The sequence below is a fragment of the Anguilla rostrata genome, chromosome 2, assembly GCF_018555375.3.
Source record: "Anguilla rostrata isolate EN2019 chromosome 2, ASM1855537v3, whole genome shotgun sequence".
Lineage (NCBI taxonomy): Eukaryota > Metazoa > Chordata > Actinopteri > Anguilliformes > Anguillidae > Anguilla > Anguilla rostrata.
Genome location: NC_057934.1, coordinates 29,714,052 through 29,733,206, shown reverse-complemented (window position 1 = coordinate 29,733,206; position 19,155 = coordinate 29,714,052). Strand labels below are relative to the sequence as shown.

General features: G+C 38.4%; 1 protein-coding gene across 1 annotated transcript in view; it reads right to left on the bottom strand.

The window, feature by feature from the left end:
* Positions 1-11,640, bottom strand: part of ddx21 (DEAD (Asp-Glu-Ala-Asp) box helicase 21) — a 28,959-nt gene extending 17,319 nt beyond the window's left edge. The window contains exons 1-5 of the mRNA XM_064321489.1: positions 11,468-11,640; positions 5,603-5,851; positions 5,139-5,276; positions 2,720-2,795; positions 2,366-2,544 (exon numbers count right to left, since the gene is read on the bottom strand). Of these exons, the coding sequence (XP_064177559.1) occupies positions 2,366-2,544; positions 2,720-2,795; positions 5,139-5,276; positions 5,603-5,851; positions 11,468-11,560 (735 nt within the window). The 5' untranslated portion in view covers positions 11,561-11,640. The remainder of the gene's footprint in view (positions 1-2,365; positions 2,545-2,719; positions 2,796-5,138; positions 5,277-5,602; positions 5,852-11,467) is intronic.
* Positions 11,641-19,155: the final 7,515 nt, after the last annotated feature.

Sequence of the window (19,155 nt, the reverse complement as noted above, 5' to 3'; positions counted from 1 at the left end):
CTGTGTATTTTGGTCTGTTTTTGGTTTTTCTTTTTAGCGTATCCTCCACTGATCATCACTGTTGCATGCATCACAAAAACTATTACACTAGCCTACTAACTAACGCTTACATTACAGTGTGAAATGTCCACAATATATAATACCACTAACCTATTTAAAGACACTCAGTTTCAAAAATAACGTGTATAACCGAATATTTTGAGCAGTAATACATACAATACATAGCAATGATGAAATTTTATCTGTGTTCAGTAGATGGAGACAGAGACAGTAAATCAATGATACAGTTCAATCCGCTTCTGTTTTGCTCCAGAAAACGATGTCAGATAGATCTATCAGCAAATATATGGCTTAGCTATGCCCTGAAGTCCTCAATAATAATAGTATTTCCAAAGGAATTACGTCTCGTTAGGTGCTGTGTCTTTTATTGCTACCACAGAGTGAATACTTAAGTGAATGCGATGATAAGAAAAATTTTGGTTACGCTGACCTATGAAACGCTATTCCAAAAGCAAAATTAGACATGTTATACATCGTTAGAAAGCTTATACTCTCACCTACTGAATAAATGAATTGTCAATCAAGCCAGACTGTACTAAAAAGGGCGACAATGCTGTAAACGACATGTGTGGTATTACAGAGAGCTATTTTGGAAGGTACCCAAGCATCACAAATGTGCGTATATTTCACGAATGGATTGTCCAAGACAATATATGACCACTCAGTCTCAAAAGGGACATCTCTATGCGTAAAACCAATGGTAAGGTTGTGTATTTATTCAATATTTAGTCCCAGATATGGACTGTAGAATAACATGGTATCATTTTTTAAAACTTGTTTTGTTTATTTTGTTATTCAGTGAGCTGTTTTCACTGCTGTATTGGAATATCTTAGGGCTATTGTCGCGTTTATCTTGTTGCTATGACGGAATACGATTTTTGAGTGGCATTTTAATTCATATTAGCTTCTCTACTGACTTAGCTTATGGAAGAGGACATGAAGAGACCGTACGCGGAGTCACAAAACTGACTGAAACCAATCAGTGAATACCTACGTCGTTAAGCCTGCCCACCAGAACGGTTCTGCTGCACTGAGCACGGTTATCTGTGCCGAAAATATCGTGCTGGACATGGTTTGTAAGCGTTCTGCGCGAAAACGTTTCCAGGTGGAAACACCACTGGAACCGTTCCTCTCCATGCTCAGAACCGTTCGGCCCTACGGTGGAAAAGGGGCTATAGTGCACCCAGTTAATTTAGTATTGGGAAGTAAGGCTATCAAAAGTGCAATGAAATTGAGTTTGAATATTAGCTTTCGTAATTAGTTAGAGTTCGAATATATTCGAATATCATTTGCCTATAATTAAAAAAAATAAGCTGCTTATTGTCAGGTGCGTGATGCACGTATGCACGTGACGCTCCCTCTAAACTGGTCTGCGCCTTATTTTCCACAAGCGGGCAGTAGAATAGAGGACATCGGTGAACTTTCATACTAGGTTAGTACATCTGGGGCCTCATTTATAAAATGTATTTTAGATCAATTGTGTGGCGCGTACATAGAAAATCACGTCAAAGTAGTGATTTATAAAATTTCAACATGACTCGATTTGACCGTGGAAATGGCTGTGGCTCTACGTCAGGTCTTCACTTGATGGATGCACACAAGTTCATTTTATAAATGAGCCCCCTTTCTATAGCCTAATATGCAAATGAATAAAGCACGTTCCTGTGGATGTAATTTGCCACAACTTGCCATTTATTAATTACAATAATAGGGAAATGATTGTTTATAGGAAATCCCTGTCTATTTCTTAACACAGAAACTATTCAAACGGCTAATACCTGTAGCCTAAAACAACATAAACAAACTAAACAGAGGAAGTAATTTAACTTCTTTTATCATCCAATTTTATCAAAATCTTCAGAACAGAAAGGAAACATAGCCTGCCATGGGGACATTATTTAGCCTAAATTGTTAGCTGATTGTTAACCAGATCTGTTGAACGAAGTGAAAAAAGAGACTGGCTCACAAGGCTAGCTGACCAGTAACGTTAGGTGTCCATGGAGCTGAAAGTATCACCGGAGGTTATTGGCAAGGAAAACCAGACGATACTCTTGCTCTGGGTTCAGGGCAGAACATTTTTTGTTGACAGAGGAAGTAATGTTAGCACAGGAAATGAACTTTGCGTGCATGAACATGATTCGCCGCACGGAATTAAAGCCTGAATATTCATGTTAATTACAAAACGCGGAATCCAAAACTAATATTCGAATGCTCAAATTTAGGTTCGAACTTAAAAAAAGAAAAGATTTTCGAATAGTTTTCGAACTTCGAATATTTTTTGACAGCCCTATTGGGAAGCACTTACTTTTGGAGCTCTGCCTCTCCTCCTCTCATCAGTTTCTGACAGCAGCTTCTCAACAAGGGGAATGGCAAATGAGAAGGTCTTCCCTGTGCCCGTTCGGGCCTGAGCCACCACGTCTTTTCCATCGTAAACAGAGTTGAAGGTTTTGACTTGGATATCGAACAGGTATGTCACTCCACGTCCTACAGGTAAAGGAAAATCTAATGCAATTAACAGAGGCGGACAAAGGGAACTGACACTACTTTGATAAAGTAGAATAAATAAAGTGGAAGAAAAAAAAATGGTTATGCCTTCCAACTAACACAATAAAAACACATAAATCTTGACTCAAGTCATGACTGGAAGAAGCAGACATACCTTCAAGGTTTTTGATAGTTTCTTTTGAGATTCTAAAGTTGGAGAATGCCCCTTCTTTCTGTTCCAAAGTCTCTTCCTGCATGCAAAAAATAACAACGAAGGTCAAGGACACAGCAAACGAAAATACTGTTAATGAAAGTTTAATGTTTTGAAGGTGCTGGGCCTTTATAAATGCAAATCAAACACTAGCTTTGACAGGGACTTCAAGGGCAGGCTCCAATAACTTTTAATCAGACCCCATCTACTGAAAAGCTAAATTTTGTGAACGTCAACCAGAAACTATGGGACAAATAAATACAACACAGTCACAGTAATTAAAACAAATCATCACTTGGTAACAAATCTTGGAAAAAAATTTTTTTTAACCCTGATTTTTTTCCCCACTCCACAATTTGGAATGCTTCATTTTTTAGTAGACCCACCTATTGTTACAATATCATCCATCAAATCAGGAGACCACATGACTGGTCAGGATTTTTCCTAGCTCAAAACAGGGCTTATGTAGCGACTTTGCTTGACAGTGACTGCGGTCACTTAAGCTTTACTGCCAATGTCAATACGGTGCCTTGTCCTTTATTTATGAAAGTATATCTGCACCAACATTCAAATGAAAATGTAAATCCGTAATTACCTTTCATTTTCATTATAAGAGCAAAAATACATGAGATAATGAAAATGCAATCCCGCTTTTGAATTTTAATTTTCAAATTAATGTATACAATTTTAATGACAATTTTTAAATGTAAATGCAAAGGCAATTTCATACTCAATTTCTTGCCCTCTAGGACACAACCCAGTCGTAATTTAAAGGAAAATGAGAAACCACATCCATGACAAATGAAATGACATTTCATTTGGCAATTCATCGTTTCATTTTCTTGTTTTTGTGGCACAAGGGTGGCAAATCAAATGCAATGGCATTATTTCCATTTGCATTATCCTTTTTGCTTGGTCAAGCAAAAACCCTGCCAAAATTCAAATTGAAAATGCAATTCACGCAAAAATGATAATGCAAACGGAAGCAATTCAATTGCAGTTGATTTATGAGACCCACAATAACATGAAAATTAAATGATAAATGACCAGTTGAATAATTTCCTTTTTGTCATGGATAATGTGGTTACAATAAGAAACTGCAATTTCAAATATGGCTTTTTATGTTAATTTAAATTATGAAAGGGCTGAGTTGTAGAGGGCAAACAAAAACTGAATATGAAATGGTCTTGGCATTAAAAATTTTAAATTGTCAGATAAATTATGTGCATTAACTTGAAAATAAATATACAAAGCTGATTTTCATTTGAATTATGGTTTCTGTGCATATCGAATGAAAATTAAATGTTTGCTGATTTGCATTTTCATATGAATTTTGGTGCGAATACGCTTCCATATATATTTTAGCTACATTTAGAATGTAAAGTTCTGTAAATTCTTCAAGGAAACACCACAATGCATTGAGATGTAGGGTATAAAAAAAGAAACGTGGCAAAAATTAGAGATTGGAACAATTTAACTATTTATTTGAAAGGTCATACTTCATAAATGGCAGTATGGGGGGGTAGTCTACACTAAAGGATTAACACATTGTAAGGGGTCGTTCTACAGGAACAGTGGTATCTGGAATTGAAGTACGTCCTAAAATGCATTTCATCTTTGTCACTCAAAACTTGCTTAACATAAAAGGTTATTCATAATTTTATTTATTACTTTAATCTAAAAAAATAGGCACAAGCAGTGCATGCTAATGATAATACAGTAGAACGGATTATCACATAATTCGGATATTTGCAAAGAATTGCCAAATCCGAAACCTTTTCCCATTCATTCCATTCTAAAGAGATTGCAGATTTGCATAAACCATTATTGTATATTTTGGGCATTTTCATGGAATTATGTCCAATTGCATCACAATGATCTATAAATACACATTAAAAGTCAGCAGATGCCTCAAGTAAAGCAACAGATTGCCCTATAATAACACAAAACCGCCAACATTTTCTAAGGTAGGCGCTTTCTGTTGAAAATCATATCTATAAAGGACCCTCGAGTGGCATGTGCGGTTGTCATCACTCTATCAACAGTGTCATTCTTTTATGCATTTAAGCAAATTATACTATAAGTTAATTTAGCATGTCTAAGGTTTCATACAAAGACAAAGTCAAAACATAAAAAACTAGAAATACAGAATCATTCACAACCAAACTGTACCAATAAATATACAAACTTCTTCTAAATTTCTGGTGTTCTTTTTTTCCATCCAATTTCACTTAGGTAGCCCATCTAAGAGATTTCAATGCGGGAAACCCCTGCTGATGATGCTAGTTAATTTCCAGGCACAAGCCAAGCTTTGGGACACCCAGCTTACATTCTTTAATGCTACTGTACTGACAAAAAGTAGTAATGTTAGAAACACACTCACAGCTTCTTTTTCACTATCGGAGGTGGCCTCGTCACTGGAAGGAACTGGGGTGGCCCCAGCAGAGTGTCCATTGGTCTCAGCTTCCTGCTTGTTAGGTATAGTCAATACTCCATTGAAGGCTTCTTGAACGCTCTCCTTCTGCAAAAATTCCCAAAATACTTAAATTTACAATAGCTGGAAAGACAAATCTAGAAGTATCAATGCTACTCATGTTTCAAACCACATATTTTCCTACTGTGATGAAGAGCAAACGGAAACAAGGAGCATTTTTTAAAATATAAATCTACAAGATAATTTCAAGCAAAAGTACAAAAGTGAGAACTAATTGGAAGTAGGCCTATATATCAGATAAGTAGAAATCTGATTGTGTAGAAATCTAGTGTTCTAAACATGTTCAGTACAATGGCTAAAGATATTTTTGAATAAACAAACTCAAACGAGGCATTTCTCAAAACTCAAATTACCTTAGTTGCATTATCATGATCAGAGTCATGGGAGGACTCGTCACTGGAATGAGACGGAGTTTTCATTATTGGTGTTCCATTAACCAAGTTGCTGTTGACGTCCTTGGACTTATTTTTTGAGGTACTTTTAGTGGTGTCATTTTTCTTTTTCTTCTTCGGAATAGGTGGTTCACACTCATCAAGCTCCTCTTTCACTTCTTTCTTTTTATTGATCTTCTTTACTTCCTTGGTCTTTTCTTTTTTACGTTTCTGTGGAGCATGAGCCAGGAGAGTTAGGTTATCAGACTGAAGAGAAAATGTCTACCTTTGTGTCACAGTTCATGATAGCCATTCAAGCTCTCGGAATTAGCCTACATTTTATAACATATCAGCGGAGTGTCATTCCATTTATGAAATCACTGAAATCTCTGGCCACACAATTTGTTAAACGTCTTGGCTGGATTGAACATATTGATATGCCATGGTACACTGAGAATATTAAACTAGGCATGATACCATGTACAAAATTCTGCATTATTCATTTTAATATTCTCCTTCAGGCAGTCTTTGTGTATGAGGAAAATTGGAACCATAAACCCGTAAAACACATGAATCCAGATTCAATTTTGATGGAGACTACAGTAATTTCAGTCATTGTGCATTCAGCTGTCCAATACTTGAAGACTTAAAAGGGAATTCCATGGCAAAACAACATTAACCTCATTTAACAGATCAAGACGTAACTGGCTATGTCTCTTGGTGACCGGCCAAAGCAATCCATTAACAGAAATATCAGCGGCAAATTTGCAATGGTGGGGGACTCCAGTCATGACTTGAATTGAGTCAAATTCAAGACCTAAATTTGACAACTTGCTTGAATATAATAAATAAGACTCGACTTTTGATTTGGTATTCATACTTGCGAAGAAACTTAAATGAATTGAAAGGACTTCACATTTCTTATCAAATATTTATATTTTTCTTTCAGTTCTACAGACCATTTCTTTTATGTAAACAAAAGAGGATGCACGCACAACCCAGGGACAGTCACCTTGGTAATCACAAAGCAGAAGACCTGATAATTAACAATTTAACATGTTAAATGCATCTAAATGTGCCTGTAAAAGCCTACCGATAACCAAGCAAAATTAGTCTGCTGCCTCAGAGGCAATCCTAGCATATCTTTGCCAAGTTTTGTGATGATCGGACAAAGATTTCATAAATTACAGCTTTTAGTAAAAATTTAAACCAGTGCATCAAACATAAAACATGACTGAGACACCTATTAACACTTAAACTTCAGTATGTGAAATGCCCACATTAGAGAATAATGCAAACCTCTACTATACCAAGACTGCTCAGGCCCACACAAGTCAGCCTGTCATTTTACCCAGCACAAAGAAACAGTTTCCATTTCCCAGCACTGGTCAAAATGACCAGTTGACAAGAAAAATGACTTGCATGCATTTACTCATGATATGGTAAATATTTGCAATTTATTATACTGAAATATGTTACTTGACACTAAATAATTTAACTGCTGTTAACTCTTTGGGAGATTTGCGTTTGCGGTGTTATACAGTAGGCAGGGTTTGAATTGTCGTTGAATGCGGGGGAGTGCGGTCCCCATTGTCAACAGAAATAGGAAAATCTGCCCCATAGGCAATACTGTACAACAAAATGCATTGTTTCCACAAAAGGGAACATTTTGAACAAAGCAATTGCACTATTGTTCAATGTCATATTGGCAGGCTGAAGTTGAAAGGGGGGCTAACTTTCATTCACCATCAAGATTTTGGTAGAATGTGATCTCTAAATCTGATGTAGCCTGCGGTGCCTTATTTCTTACTGCAACAGAGTATGATTCCAAACACTTTAAATGCACCAGTGCAACACGTGGCGGTTTTTACTTAATTTCATTGATGGCTCAAGCATCTTAAAAGGCGATACAACTGCAGGGGTTTATGATTGGATTGTTTATAAATCTAGCCTCTTAATTTTCCAGGCTGATGCATTTAGGCTAACTGTTAAGAATTACACAAGAATTCCTCTTAGTTATTTCTCTACTCAGTGAGCAGCATTTTTCACCACTGTATTGGCATACCATTAGATTATTTTTTGCTTTATATTGTTGTAATAAATGATACAAATTTTTGGTGGTGAAAGAATATTTTTATGAACTCTCAGATAGACGCTATCGTCTAGTGTGTCATGCTTGGGTTGTATAGTTGCAGATGAGACTGCAGGAACTGGGTGGTTGTTCAATGGATGACCTACGTGACAATGGTGGTACTTAGAAACTGCATTTAGCATGGTTGTCATGCATCCTCTGCTAATAGGCCTAAAGCTAGAAAACAGAGCTTGTCATTTCCACTCATATTGTGGTTACAGGAGCAGTGAACATTTGAGATGAGCAATCTCAGGATGCCGGCATCCAGGCCCCTAGGGGGGCTTGGGCAAAGTTGTTAATGTCGTATAGCCCCAATTAGTCACTAAAAATAGAATTCTCTTAAATTATTACTTTTATCAGTCACTGATTCAAGGCGCACTGTTGGAACACCTACACCATTATAAAGCTTAGACTCTATGCACTTCCATGAAAAAAAAAAACCCATCTCAATCAGTAAACCCACTCGAGATAACCAAAGAAATAATAGGGCAGTCTCCTTCCCCAAAGGAGAGCTGAAATGGACACCCCAAATTCATTATTATGGTATTTTATAATCCAATAACTGTCCTCAACAAGTCAAACAACTGCTAATACTACAGTGATGGTATTAAGGCTGTCAAAAGTGCCATGAAACTGAGTTCGAATATTAGCTTTTGTAATTAGTTAGAGTTCGAATATATTCGAATATCATTTTCCTATAATTCACAAAAAATAAGGCGCTTATTGTCGGGCGCAATATGCACGTAACGCTCCCTCTAAACTGGTCTACGCGTTATTTTCCACCAGCGGGCAGTAGAATAGAGGACATCGGTGAACTTTAATACTAGGTTACTACATTTGGGGCCTCATTTACAAAACGTATTTTAGATCAACTGTGTGGCGCGTGCGTAGAAAATCACGTCAAAGTAGTGATTTAATAAATTTCAACATGACTTGATTTGACCGCGGAAATGGCCGTCGCTCTACGTCAGGTCTTCACTTGACGTATGCATGCAAGTTCCTTTTATAAATGAGCCCCCTGCAGTTTCTATAGCCTAATGCGCAAATGAATAAAGCACTTTCACGTGGATGTAATTTGCCACACATCGGCATTTATTAATCACAATAATAAGGAAATGATTGTTTATAGGAAATCCCTGTTTATTTCTTAACACAAAAACTATTAAAACGGCTACCTGTAGCCTAAAACAACATAATTACTCTGTTTAGTTTGTTTAACTTCTTTTATCATCCAATTTTATCAAAATCTTCAGAAAAGAAAGGAAACATAGCCTGCCATGGGAACATTATTTAGCCTAAATTGTTAGATGACCAAAGAGACTGGCTCGCGAGGCTAGCTGACCAGTAACGTTAGGTGTCAATAGAGCTGAAAGTATCACCGGAGGTTATTGGCAAGGAAAACCAGACGATCCACTTGCCATGGGTCCAGGGCAGAATATTATTTGTTGACAGAGGAAGTAACGTTAGCACAGGGAATGAACTTTGCGTGCATGAACATGATTCGCCGCATGAAATTAAAGGAGTACCATGGTGATTTTCACACTTTCTCGGTTTTATGTGCTATTTGCACAAGAGGCATTGAAGAAACACAATGAGCAAAGTATTAAATATGTCCGTTCTGTATTTTTGGAGAAATATGCGTTTTAAATTCATCGTCCTATTTTCAACCGGTTGAGAAAGTTGTAATTTTGCTACGTCACTAATACAGTAACTACTCCCATTTCCACGCCCCGTAAAGAAATCTGACAGCACACACCGTCCTGCTGTTCAGACAATGCAAATATTTGACTAACGTTAGGTTCACTTAAATTAGAGTACCTTTAGATTATTTCTGGTTATATTCATTTAGCTAGCTAGCTAACGTTAGCTAGCTAGGAGGTTTGCTTTCATAAGACAATGTTATCGATAACGTTAGCTTGCTAGTTTGCTTTTATGAGGACGTTATAGTTGTGCTTTTATCTTAACTTGGCTAGCTAGATATCAAAAATTATAACTGGATATAAGTCAACGTCCTTACCTTAGCTATCTACCGATACTTGATATACTAGCCCTACTAAGCTAGCTAGCTTGTGAAAATTCAGTCTCCCAAAGAGAGCGCATATCACGGGGGTAGCTATGGAAACGGGACACGGTCTGTCAATCATAGCTAACGGACAGTTCTCATTACCACGCCCAGACGGTTCGGGTGAATTTTTATCGTGGGAAATTTAGGCTTAGAAAAATACGTTTTAAAGTGCATTGAAATGACTGAAGAATTAAAAAATTATGCACATTTGTTTTGTTGTTGCCTGAAGACAACAGGGAAGTGTCACGTTCAACCACCATGGTAGTCCTTTAAAGCCTGCATGTTAACTTTGCGTGCATGAACATGATTCGCCGCATGAAATTAAAGCCTGCATGTTAATCACAATGCACGGGATCCAAAACTAATATTCAAATGCTCAAATTTAGCTTCGAACTTAAAAACAAATTAATATTTTCGAACAGTTTTCGAACTTCAAATATTTTTTGACAGCCCTAGATGGTATTGATATTGCTAAAACCCCCCTCTGATCCCTAAGTATTCAATCCGCTCTATTCATTATGCGTTATTTCCATTGAGCTGAAAGAATTTTCAGGAGCATTTGAAAATGAGCACTTCTATGTACGCAAATAGTATTTCAAATGTAAAAAGTGCTGTTTTTAACCCCTTCGCGCAGAAGCCAAATCTGCCCAATTTAAAGCTTTTTAACTCCAGATGTGAGCATCACAGAGAATTGAAAAATGGCTTAAATTAAGCAGGAGATTTGTACCGTTTACAATACTCAGATTATTTCTTCCTAAATTATTAATAAGAACTAAAGTGCCACAAATGGAACTGTCTATGAGGTGCTGGGATGCAGTGCCTCGTTTCATCCACATGCAAATTACAACAGTCTACTCACTGCTGATTTACAGCAGGCCTGGCAGCTGAGTGCTGGTCAGCAAAGTAAAACAAAGTTGTTAAACTGCTGACACTAGCCATGTTTTTAATACCTAAAACTTAAATGAAAGAACAAAGTTACAGAAATTAGGCAACTAATCGCAGAAAGCATAGAGAAATTAACAGAATTTAAGGGTTCATCAATGAAGCGTAGTAGGGTAAGATGTGTTATCCACCCGGAAGTATCAGCAAATCCTTTGTTTACAAACATTCATATTTGTTCTATACAGTTCCAGTAGCTTTGCTGCTTGGCCCCCTAAAAACGGAATAAGAACAAGAGCGTTCCAAGCTTCGCTGATCGTATCCCTAATAATAAAAAACAACGGAACAAAAACAATGCGTCCAAGCAGGTTCGCTGCTTGGACTCTAAAATGTTTAGGCTACAAAACAATCATGACAACATTAACAAGCAACTTATCGAAAAAGGCTTAGTTTCTCCATGAACACGCAGAAACGTTTAGCTTCACATCTGACATTCAGACTGCAGGCACGTGCATATTGGTTGCTTATTCTTCAACGCAGGTACCTGGCACCTAGTTACAGTTATCTAGCTAATATATTCAATCCCGACACGCAGCCTAAGCGAATAGCAGCTAATAGCCAAATCGTAACTTCTTTGTCATTTTGATCTACACGTGTCCGCATGTAGCTGATTTGCTTCTGCCACACGTGCTAGCGTCCATGTTGTTGTAGTCTGAATTGAGTAGGTCGACCTGAGCCACAAATATTTTATTACATTTACATCTTAACTTACTTTAAGTGATTTTTTCTCTGCCAAACTGGTGTCCATGTTGTTTTCAATTTCGATATCTTCACTTGCCATTGTGATCTTTACTGGCATTTTCATTCCGATGAGTTTTCCCACAGACGGATAGATGTTGACAACCGCCTGGCCCACAGACGTAGTTAGAAAGGAAAGAAACACGTCACTGCACAATTGAAGTCGTGAATTACGGATAGTGAGAGGAACCAAAAAGTTAGATGGTATCAGGTGACCAGGGATTGCCATTCTCCATGACACTCTCCAATGGTTACTTGAGGTAATTGCAGTTCTTCTTAGGTTTTATGGCCAACCATTAGGTTTTCAACCAACGTTTAGGAGCATTACCAGGAGTGTGCATCGGGATTGTATCAGGCTCACAAAAAAAAAAGAAAAGAAACTATACCCTATTTATTAAAGGCGCAGTATGTATGTTTTTTTAAAGAAAACTTTTGTTCATATTTGGTTACATTTCCCTCGCATCAATAAAGATATCAATAAAGTATAAGCTCTAAGAAAACAAAATGCGGTTTCTGCCTCAGCCTCTGAAATCAGCCACTCTAAATTACACCGCACCTTAACAATCTGAAGAAAAACACGTTTTCACCTACCTGAGCTAACACAAATGAAACATGCTGTATTCCAAACCAATGCTGCTACAATGCTTCCTAAATTCTTCCAAGAAACTTGACCCTGTGTTCTGTCTACCATGTGAAGAGAATGTGTTCATTCAAAGCATATATGTGTCAAATCGAAGTGCGGAATGCCAATCATTTATAATGGGAATAAACTTACTGTATAATTGCAGCTGCTTAACAGCAATGTACGTTTTTTTCATATACACAATATGTTTAAAGAACTGCGTGCATGAAGTGGTTTGGGTGTATCGCATCTTGAATGAAACGCATTAATGAAAAGGTTTTGTTTAGAAAATTGCGTTGAGAAAGAACATGTTGTTGTTTAACATTGCAAAAGAAATTATTCTTTTTTAATTATTTGGCGAAACTTGATAGGAATATTTCAAGCCTATAGTACATGATTGCGGCAAAAATACGCGTGGATAGGTTTGTAAGATGAAATATGTTTTTCAGAGGTCGAAATATGTAACATTTTTATATGTATTTTTACATATACATTCAATTCATAGGCCTACTGTTACATTTAACATTAAAGAAAGACACAAAACATTCTAGGCCTAAAGAGTTAAGAGGGAGGGTAACGGTAGGCCCATAAGAAGACTCCCAATTCATGAAGTAAAAAGACACTGTGAACAAGCAAATACCTCTGCATCTTCAATCACACCAAAGTCCTCCCCACATGACTCGTGGAACCACTGTTTACATGCAATACACATTATCCACCCTTACGTATTCTTGAGGTCATCTTTTTCGCCATATCTTTTTTTTTTTTTGCAGACTCTGCACACATATTGACCCTCAGAGCTTGCACCCTCTTTCACTTTATTTTTCTTTGATTTTTGCTTCCCACAGCTTTCTTTCTTGCTGATGGCTTTGAGTCTATATTTTAAATGCTCCTCACTCATCAGATGGTATGTTGGGGGTTTGGAACGCTTTCTTGTTGCCCCTCTCTCACGTGTTGGTATGGCTATAAGAGACGAAAAGGTTACTTTCTCTCTGATGCCATTCTCTGTTTTGAAGAACAGTGTCTTGCAAATTCCTCACATCCAACTCCGCACCAATCCATGAAGCCTCTTGTACCTGCTGTGCTGGAGGCCACCGCATTGGTGGCTGTGCTGCTGGTGCCTGCTGTACTGGAGGCCACCGCACTGGTGGCTGTGCTGCTGGTGCCTGCTGTACTGGAGGCCACCGTACTGGTGGCTGTGCTGCTGGTGCCTGCTGTGCTGGAGGCCACCGTACTGGTGGCTGTGCTGCTGGTGCCTGCTGTGCTGGAGGCCACCGTACTGGTGCCTGTGCTGCTGGTGCCTGCTGTGCTGGAGGCCACCGTACTGGTGCCTGCTGTGCTGGAGGCCATAGTACTGGTGCCTGTGCTGCTGGTGCCTGCTGTGTGTGGAGGCCACAGTACTGGTGCCTGTGCTGTTGGTGCCTGCTGTGCTGGTGCCTGTGCTACTGGCGCCTGCTGTGCTGGAGGCCACTGTACTGGTGCCTGTGCTGCTGGTGCCTGCTATGGTAGTGCCCATGGCTCTGGATTTGCTGGCTGCTGAGCTCTCTCAGTGGTTTTACTTGGTTCATAAACGTCAGCATTTATAGCGTCTTTATTAACCGGGTACATACCAGTTCCTCTAAACCCATTTTGGGCAATCTCCACAGTAGCAAACTTTTTCCATGCTTGGGAAAACAGGGTGAAGAATTCTGACTCTCAACTTCTGACCTCCTGTTTCCCGAGTAAGTCTCCTCCCCTCTTCGTTCCAGCTGTTTTTTAAACTTTTAAAGAGGGACTTGTCTGCAGGCTGTAGACAGTGTGTTGTGTGTGCTGGGTAACACATGACATGCACATTGTTCTCTTTCATTAAATTTAGAAAGTCGATGTTGTAGACATGGGTACTGTGTCCAACCAGAAGAAGCAAATGTGGCCTTGGGTCTTGTTTCGGCAGGTTTTTCACAAATTGCCTCCCCCGGTCCAGGATCAGTTCGCTGTTAAATCCACCCATTGTCTGAAACCCTCACAAGAGTGTTTGGTGGTGCCTGGTAGAGCCATTCGCCTTTCAAGTGCTTGGCTTTAAAAATAACAAGCAAAAGCATGTAGTCTCCCACTGCATTGAAGCTGGCAAGCGCTGTAGTTGTTTCCCCTTTCTCACCAGCTGTGACCTCATAGCAGGCACTCCCTACTTCTGCCACAACTCTTGGGGACACAAAGTGGTCCTGCAGACCTGTTTCATCACAGTTCCACAATTGTGATGGGAGATCTTTAATTCCCAGTTCTGTTAAGATTTCCTCGTAGCCATCAAACCACTTCTCAACCACAGCTTGATTTAACCCAGCTGTCCAGTCAGCAGAAAGGGCTTCTGGGTTTTTCATACTTAAATCTGGATGCCTTCTTAGGAAATGATCGAACCAGTACTGCCCAGCCTTCTTAGTTACCTCGGAAAATCCAGTCAGATTGTTTTTTTCTACATACTGATATGCTAGGGCCTGTATTTCTTGCCTCCTCAGTTGGAAGCCTCGCTTGGCAAGTGTCTTAATCAGCGTCACCAGTTCCTCTTACTGTTCCTTCATCAAAACAGGGTTTCTCCCTGAGACATGTTGATACCCTTTAACTACACCCTTCACCCTCCGTTGCAGTGTACTTTTTGGGACCTTCCATGCACGAGCCAACAGTTGTGGCTGGGGTAATTGCCCTGCCTCTACTAGTTCTTCATATTCTAGAACTGCACCTTTCATTCTGTCCTCACTCCACTGATTGTATTTTTTTCCTTGCCTTTTCCTTGCTTCTCCTCTGCTATCTTTCCGTGTTGCCTTTCTTTTGTCTGTCATTGGCTTCTGAAATGTACATGAATTTTGGTGTTGTTTATTTATTATTTATTTAAAAATATTTACATATTTAATATTTATTTAAAATATTATATACATGTTAGGAGAACAAGTAAAATAACTAGGGATAGCTAGGAAAACGTGATGAGCTGAGCAGGTAGCGGATGCACTTTGGAAAGATTCCCTTCGCAAGGACTTATTTGCGCGAAGCAGGATTTTGCACTCGTTTGCATTCTTTCAAAGTACCGGTCCAGGCTAGACATGACAGATTAGATGAGATGCGTGCTCTCGACTACACTCCCTGACAGGCGCAACCATCTCATTAGACACGGTGAGTTCAAATGAACGATCAGTGCGAACATATTGGGATGGCAGGTATGCTATCCCGCCAAGTTACAACTTGGCGGGGCGGCATGCCCAATACCTATACAGAACCGAGAGTTTTGCACTTTTAAGGGTTCCCTACAGAAATAACCACAACAGCCACAGACATTCAGCCCTTAAAATCATTCATTTCTGTACATTCTGACCCCATTTCAACAGACAGAATTCATTCATGTCCACACAATAAAGCCCCAAACTAAGAGGATTTAGCATTTTCTCCTTCTTCTTCCTGCCGCCTAGCCCACAAACAAAATGTCTCCCCATTGGACATTTTACCAATACCAGCCAATCCCTCACCTATATGAGCCAATCAGAATCTCACATACACACACAAAAGAGACATATCACCGGTGTTCTGGTGTACAATTCAGCAGCGGCCCGCCTTTGTTTAACTCAGTGTACCAGCCTGTATCCATATGTGCCATTTGGTAGTGATTGCTCAAATTACAAACTTGTCCTTTGTCACTCTTTATTGCCTGTTCATTAAATTAGCATGCCCTGTTGTTCTGGCTGCACTTCCTACACTTAGTGTCGTTTGGTGGCCATTCTTTGTTTTTCCACAAACTTTTACATGCGTTTCAGACCGCTGATTGTTCTTCCCTTCATTTGCTTTCCAAACTTTGCTTAGCTGCACTGGCTTTTGCTTGCAGCTCACATACAACTACCAATGTATTGTTGTAATGTTATTGTGTGTTATCCCATGTTTTTAGTTTATTTTTTGGTTACCGTTGCAACAAACTCAAATTTAAGTTATAGCCTTTATTACTGAAAAGGTTCAATCATTTTTCGGCTACTGGCTGCCGGCTGTGGCAACTGCACTGTGTGCCAGGGTTTTCCTGCCAGTCAATTTCTCCCGGCAGCTAGTCCGGCGGGTGTCCATGGAAGGTAGCCAGGGGTTGGTTTATTGGCCGCTGGCAGAGTGGAAGGTAATTGTCCCTGTCGCTTTTCCTGTCAGATCTAGTGCAAAGCTAGTGGCCTCCATGATAAAGCCAAACAAAAGTTTATTTGACGATTCTTATTTCCAATTATTTTATCCTTTTACAAGAAAAGTTGTCTTAAAACTAACACTATAGTTACTATAACCTTATCGTGTTTGTGATCACATTTATTTAAACAAACCAGAATGAATAATGTGTAGCTATCTGACAGTGTTTGGTGAACATGGTCGTGCTTGATATCCGACTACATCATGTGATTGTCTTGTGGCTAAAACGAAACATTGTAGTGTGTGCACCTTCCACACCTCTGTCTTCATTTTTCTCGGCTGAAGGTAGAATTACCCCAACACTTCTGCAATCTTGACCGGCAGAGTGGCTAGAGCCGTATCTGATCCTGCATAAGGGATCAATCTTCGTACTAGCCAATTGGTTTTTATGATAGAGGAGAACTATTCCTTTAAATTTAATGATAATAAATGATTAGTGCCTATACATAGCTATTCCTAAAAAGATGTAAACAAACTAAAACAAACAAAACAAGATACTATATCAAGAATTATGTCAATCTTTTCCAGAAATCCTACATGTAGCAACCATATACACCTGACAATGATTACAGGAATGGTTCCATTGTGACAGTAATTAAATTAAGAATATTCATGTGTTGTGGTAAGGTGGCTTAGTAATAACTTCAATTTTAATGAATGCAGAGTTAGGAGCGAATTCACATTATGTGAGGGATTGCTCAGAGTTTGAAGCATCCATTTGCATTGTGTTCAGTCAAAACACTTTTCTCGCTACAATAAGAACTCACATATTTTTAAAGACACAGAAAAGGTCCTCCCAATTGTTACAGAACGACAATTAGACATCAACTGAAAAAGTTGTTTGTAACATTAATTGCGACATTCCACAACAGTACAGGAACATATACCATTGAAATAAAGAACAACCCTTTATTTATCACAGTTTAATCAGAATTAGTAATTAAAGGTGAACAAGGTATTTCCTTAATGAGGAATGTGCACATCTTACATTGATGGTTCTCCAGGTTTATTAAGTATCATTTTCACATCTGAATGAATTGTGATTATGCAATAATTTGTTGGCAAATTTCTTACCAGTTACATATTTGTATTATCATTGATGTTTTGGCTTAATTAGGATATGCAAAAAGATCTTCAGTTTGGAGAGGATGTAGATTTAAATCCAAATTTTTTCTCATGAGCTCTCCATCCAACATGAGTTTTATTCTTGAGTTGATGACTCCAGAGGTAAAGTAATAATTGGTAGCTGTTCAGCTTTAATGAAAAATCTTTTTCTTCATACATTTCAAATTTATCTCCAATGCTACAAGAACGACAACAATGTCATGGAATCATACATTTTCAGTGAGATGCTGCTGAAAATATGAGTAATTTCATAATTCAGCTTTTTCACCTATATATATAGTTTTATACTTACACAACTTATAATTGCAACGTGACAATCTAGATCTTGAAGAAACTGGAGGGTTTCCACAGATATTGGGCAGCGGTTACTTTTGCACAGGCTGGGATCCTTAAATGACATAAGATTTACATAATTACATAATTACTACTTTTTTGTTACTATTTTTTGTTTGTTATTGCAACTATTGTAACTGAGTACATCAAACTGTATTTTACATTTGGTGTTAGTGAAAAATGTAGGCATCCTCAATATTGGAGTATTTTAGACTTAATGTCTACTCGGAATTGAGCATAGTCTACTCAGAATTACAATAGGCAACTTACATATGCAAATTCCAAATGTGAATGGTAGAATAGGTTCTGAATTTTTTTTGCCATAATGACTTATTTTTATAAATAGAACCAACCCAGAACACATACTGCATTTTGCTCTGTCACATATATACAGCTACCCTCCACTCTCCCAAAATTAGCATTCTTGGTAGCGTATAGAAAGCCCTATAAAATACAGGGCCTTGGCGGTCTCATGTTGAAGTTTATTTTGGAGTCCTGCTGTTGTTCCTGGAAGTTTGTTGTGATGGCTCCAATGAAAAATGCAGTCTTGTCCTGTGTAGAGTAATGCCCTTACTGCAGACCAGCTTAAATTTAGAAAAGATATAAACATGGAAGTTGGCTAACCCAAATGAACGGTTTTGTTAGAATGTGTACGCGCTATGGGGAAATGGTCCCCCTTGTGGTCACATACCATACAAGCAAATATGCTTTACCCACTTTCTTTGTTGTTGTTTGAACAAATGTGAATTACAAACCCATTGCGGAGTTCATCAAAAGACGTGACTTGAATCCGGTAGAGTTGCTGTGGAAAAACCTGAAACGTGCAGTTCATGGTCAAAAAACCTAACATTTAAATGCCTGCATTTAACTATTCCTGCGAAGGAATAGTTACTCCATAGTGGGCTAAAATTCCTCCACAGTGATGTAAAAGACTGATGTCAAATTATAGGAAGAGTTTAGTTGCAGTTAATGCTGCTGAAGGTTGCACAACCAGTTTAAGTATAATTCCTTATTAATGCCTTTAATTAGACATTTGCCCTATTCCTGTTTTACACATTTGTCACACTGAATGATTTCAGATCTTCTGAAAAAGTAAAACATAACTTTAACCCCAACCCTAACCCCAAAGTAACCCTAACCCTAGCACAACCCTAGTAAAAAAAAATTACTTTAAAATACACTACACAGACAAGTATGTGGACATCTGACATCCCAACATCTCATTCAAAACTATGGGCATTTATATGGAGTAGGTTAACTGTTATATTAACCTACACTATTTTGGAAAGGCTAAACACTTACATGTATATACTTATACTAGATGTTGGGGCATTGCTGCAGGCTTCCACTCAGCTAGAACAGCATTTGTGAGGTCAGGCAGAGATTTGGCGATTAGGCTTGGCTTT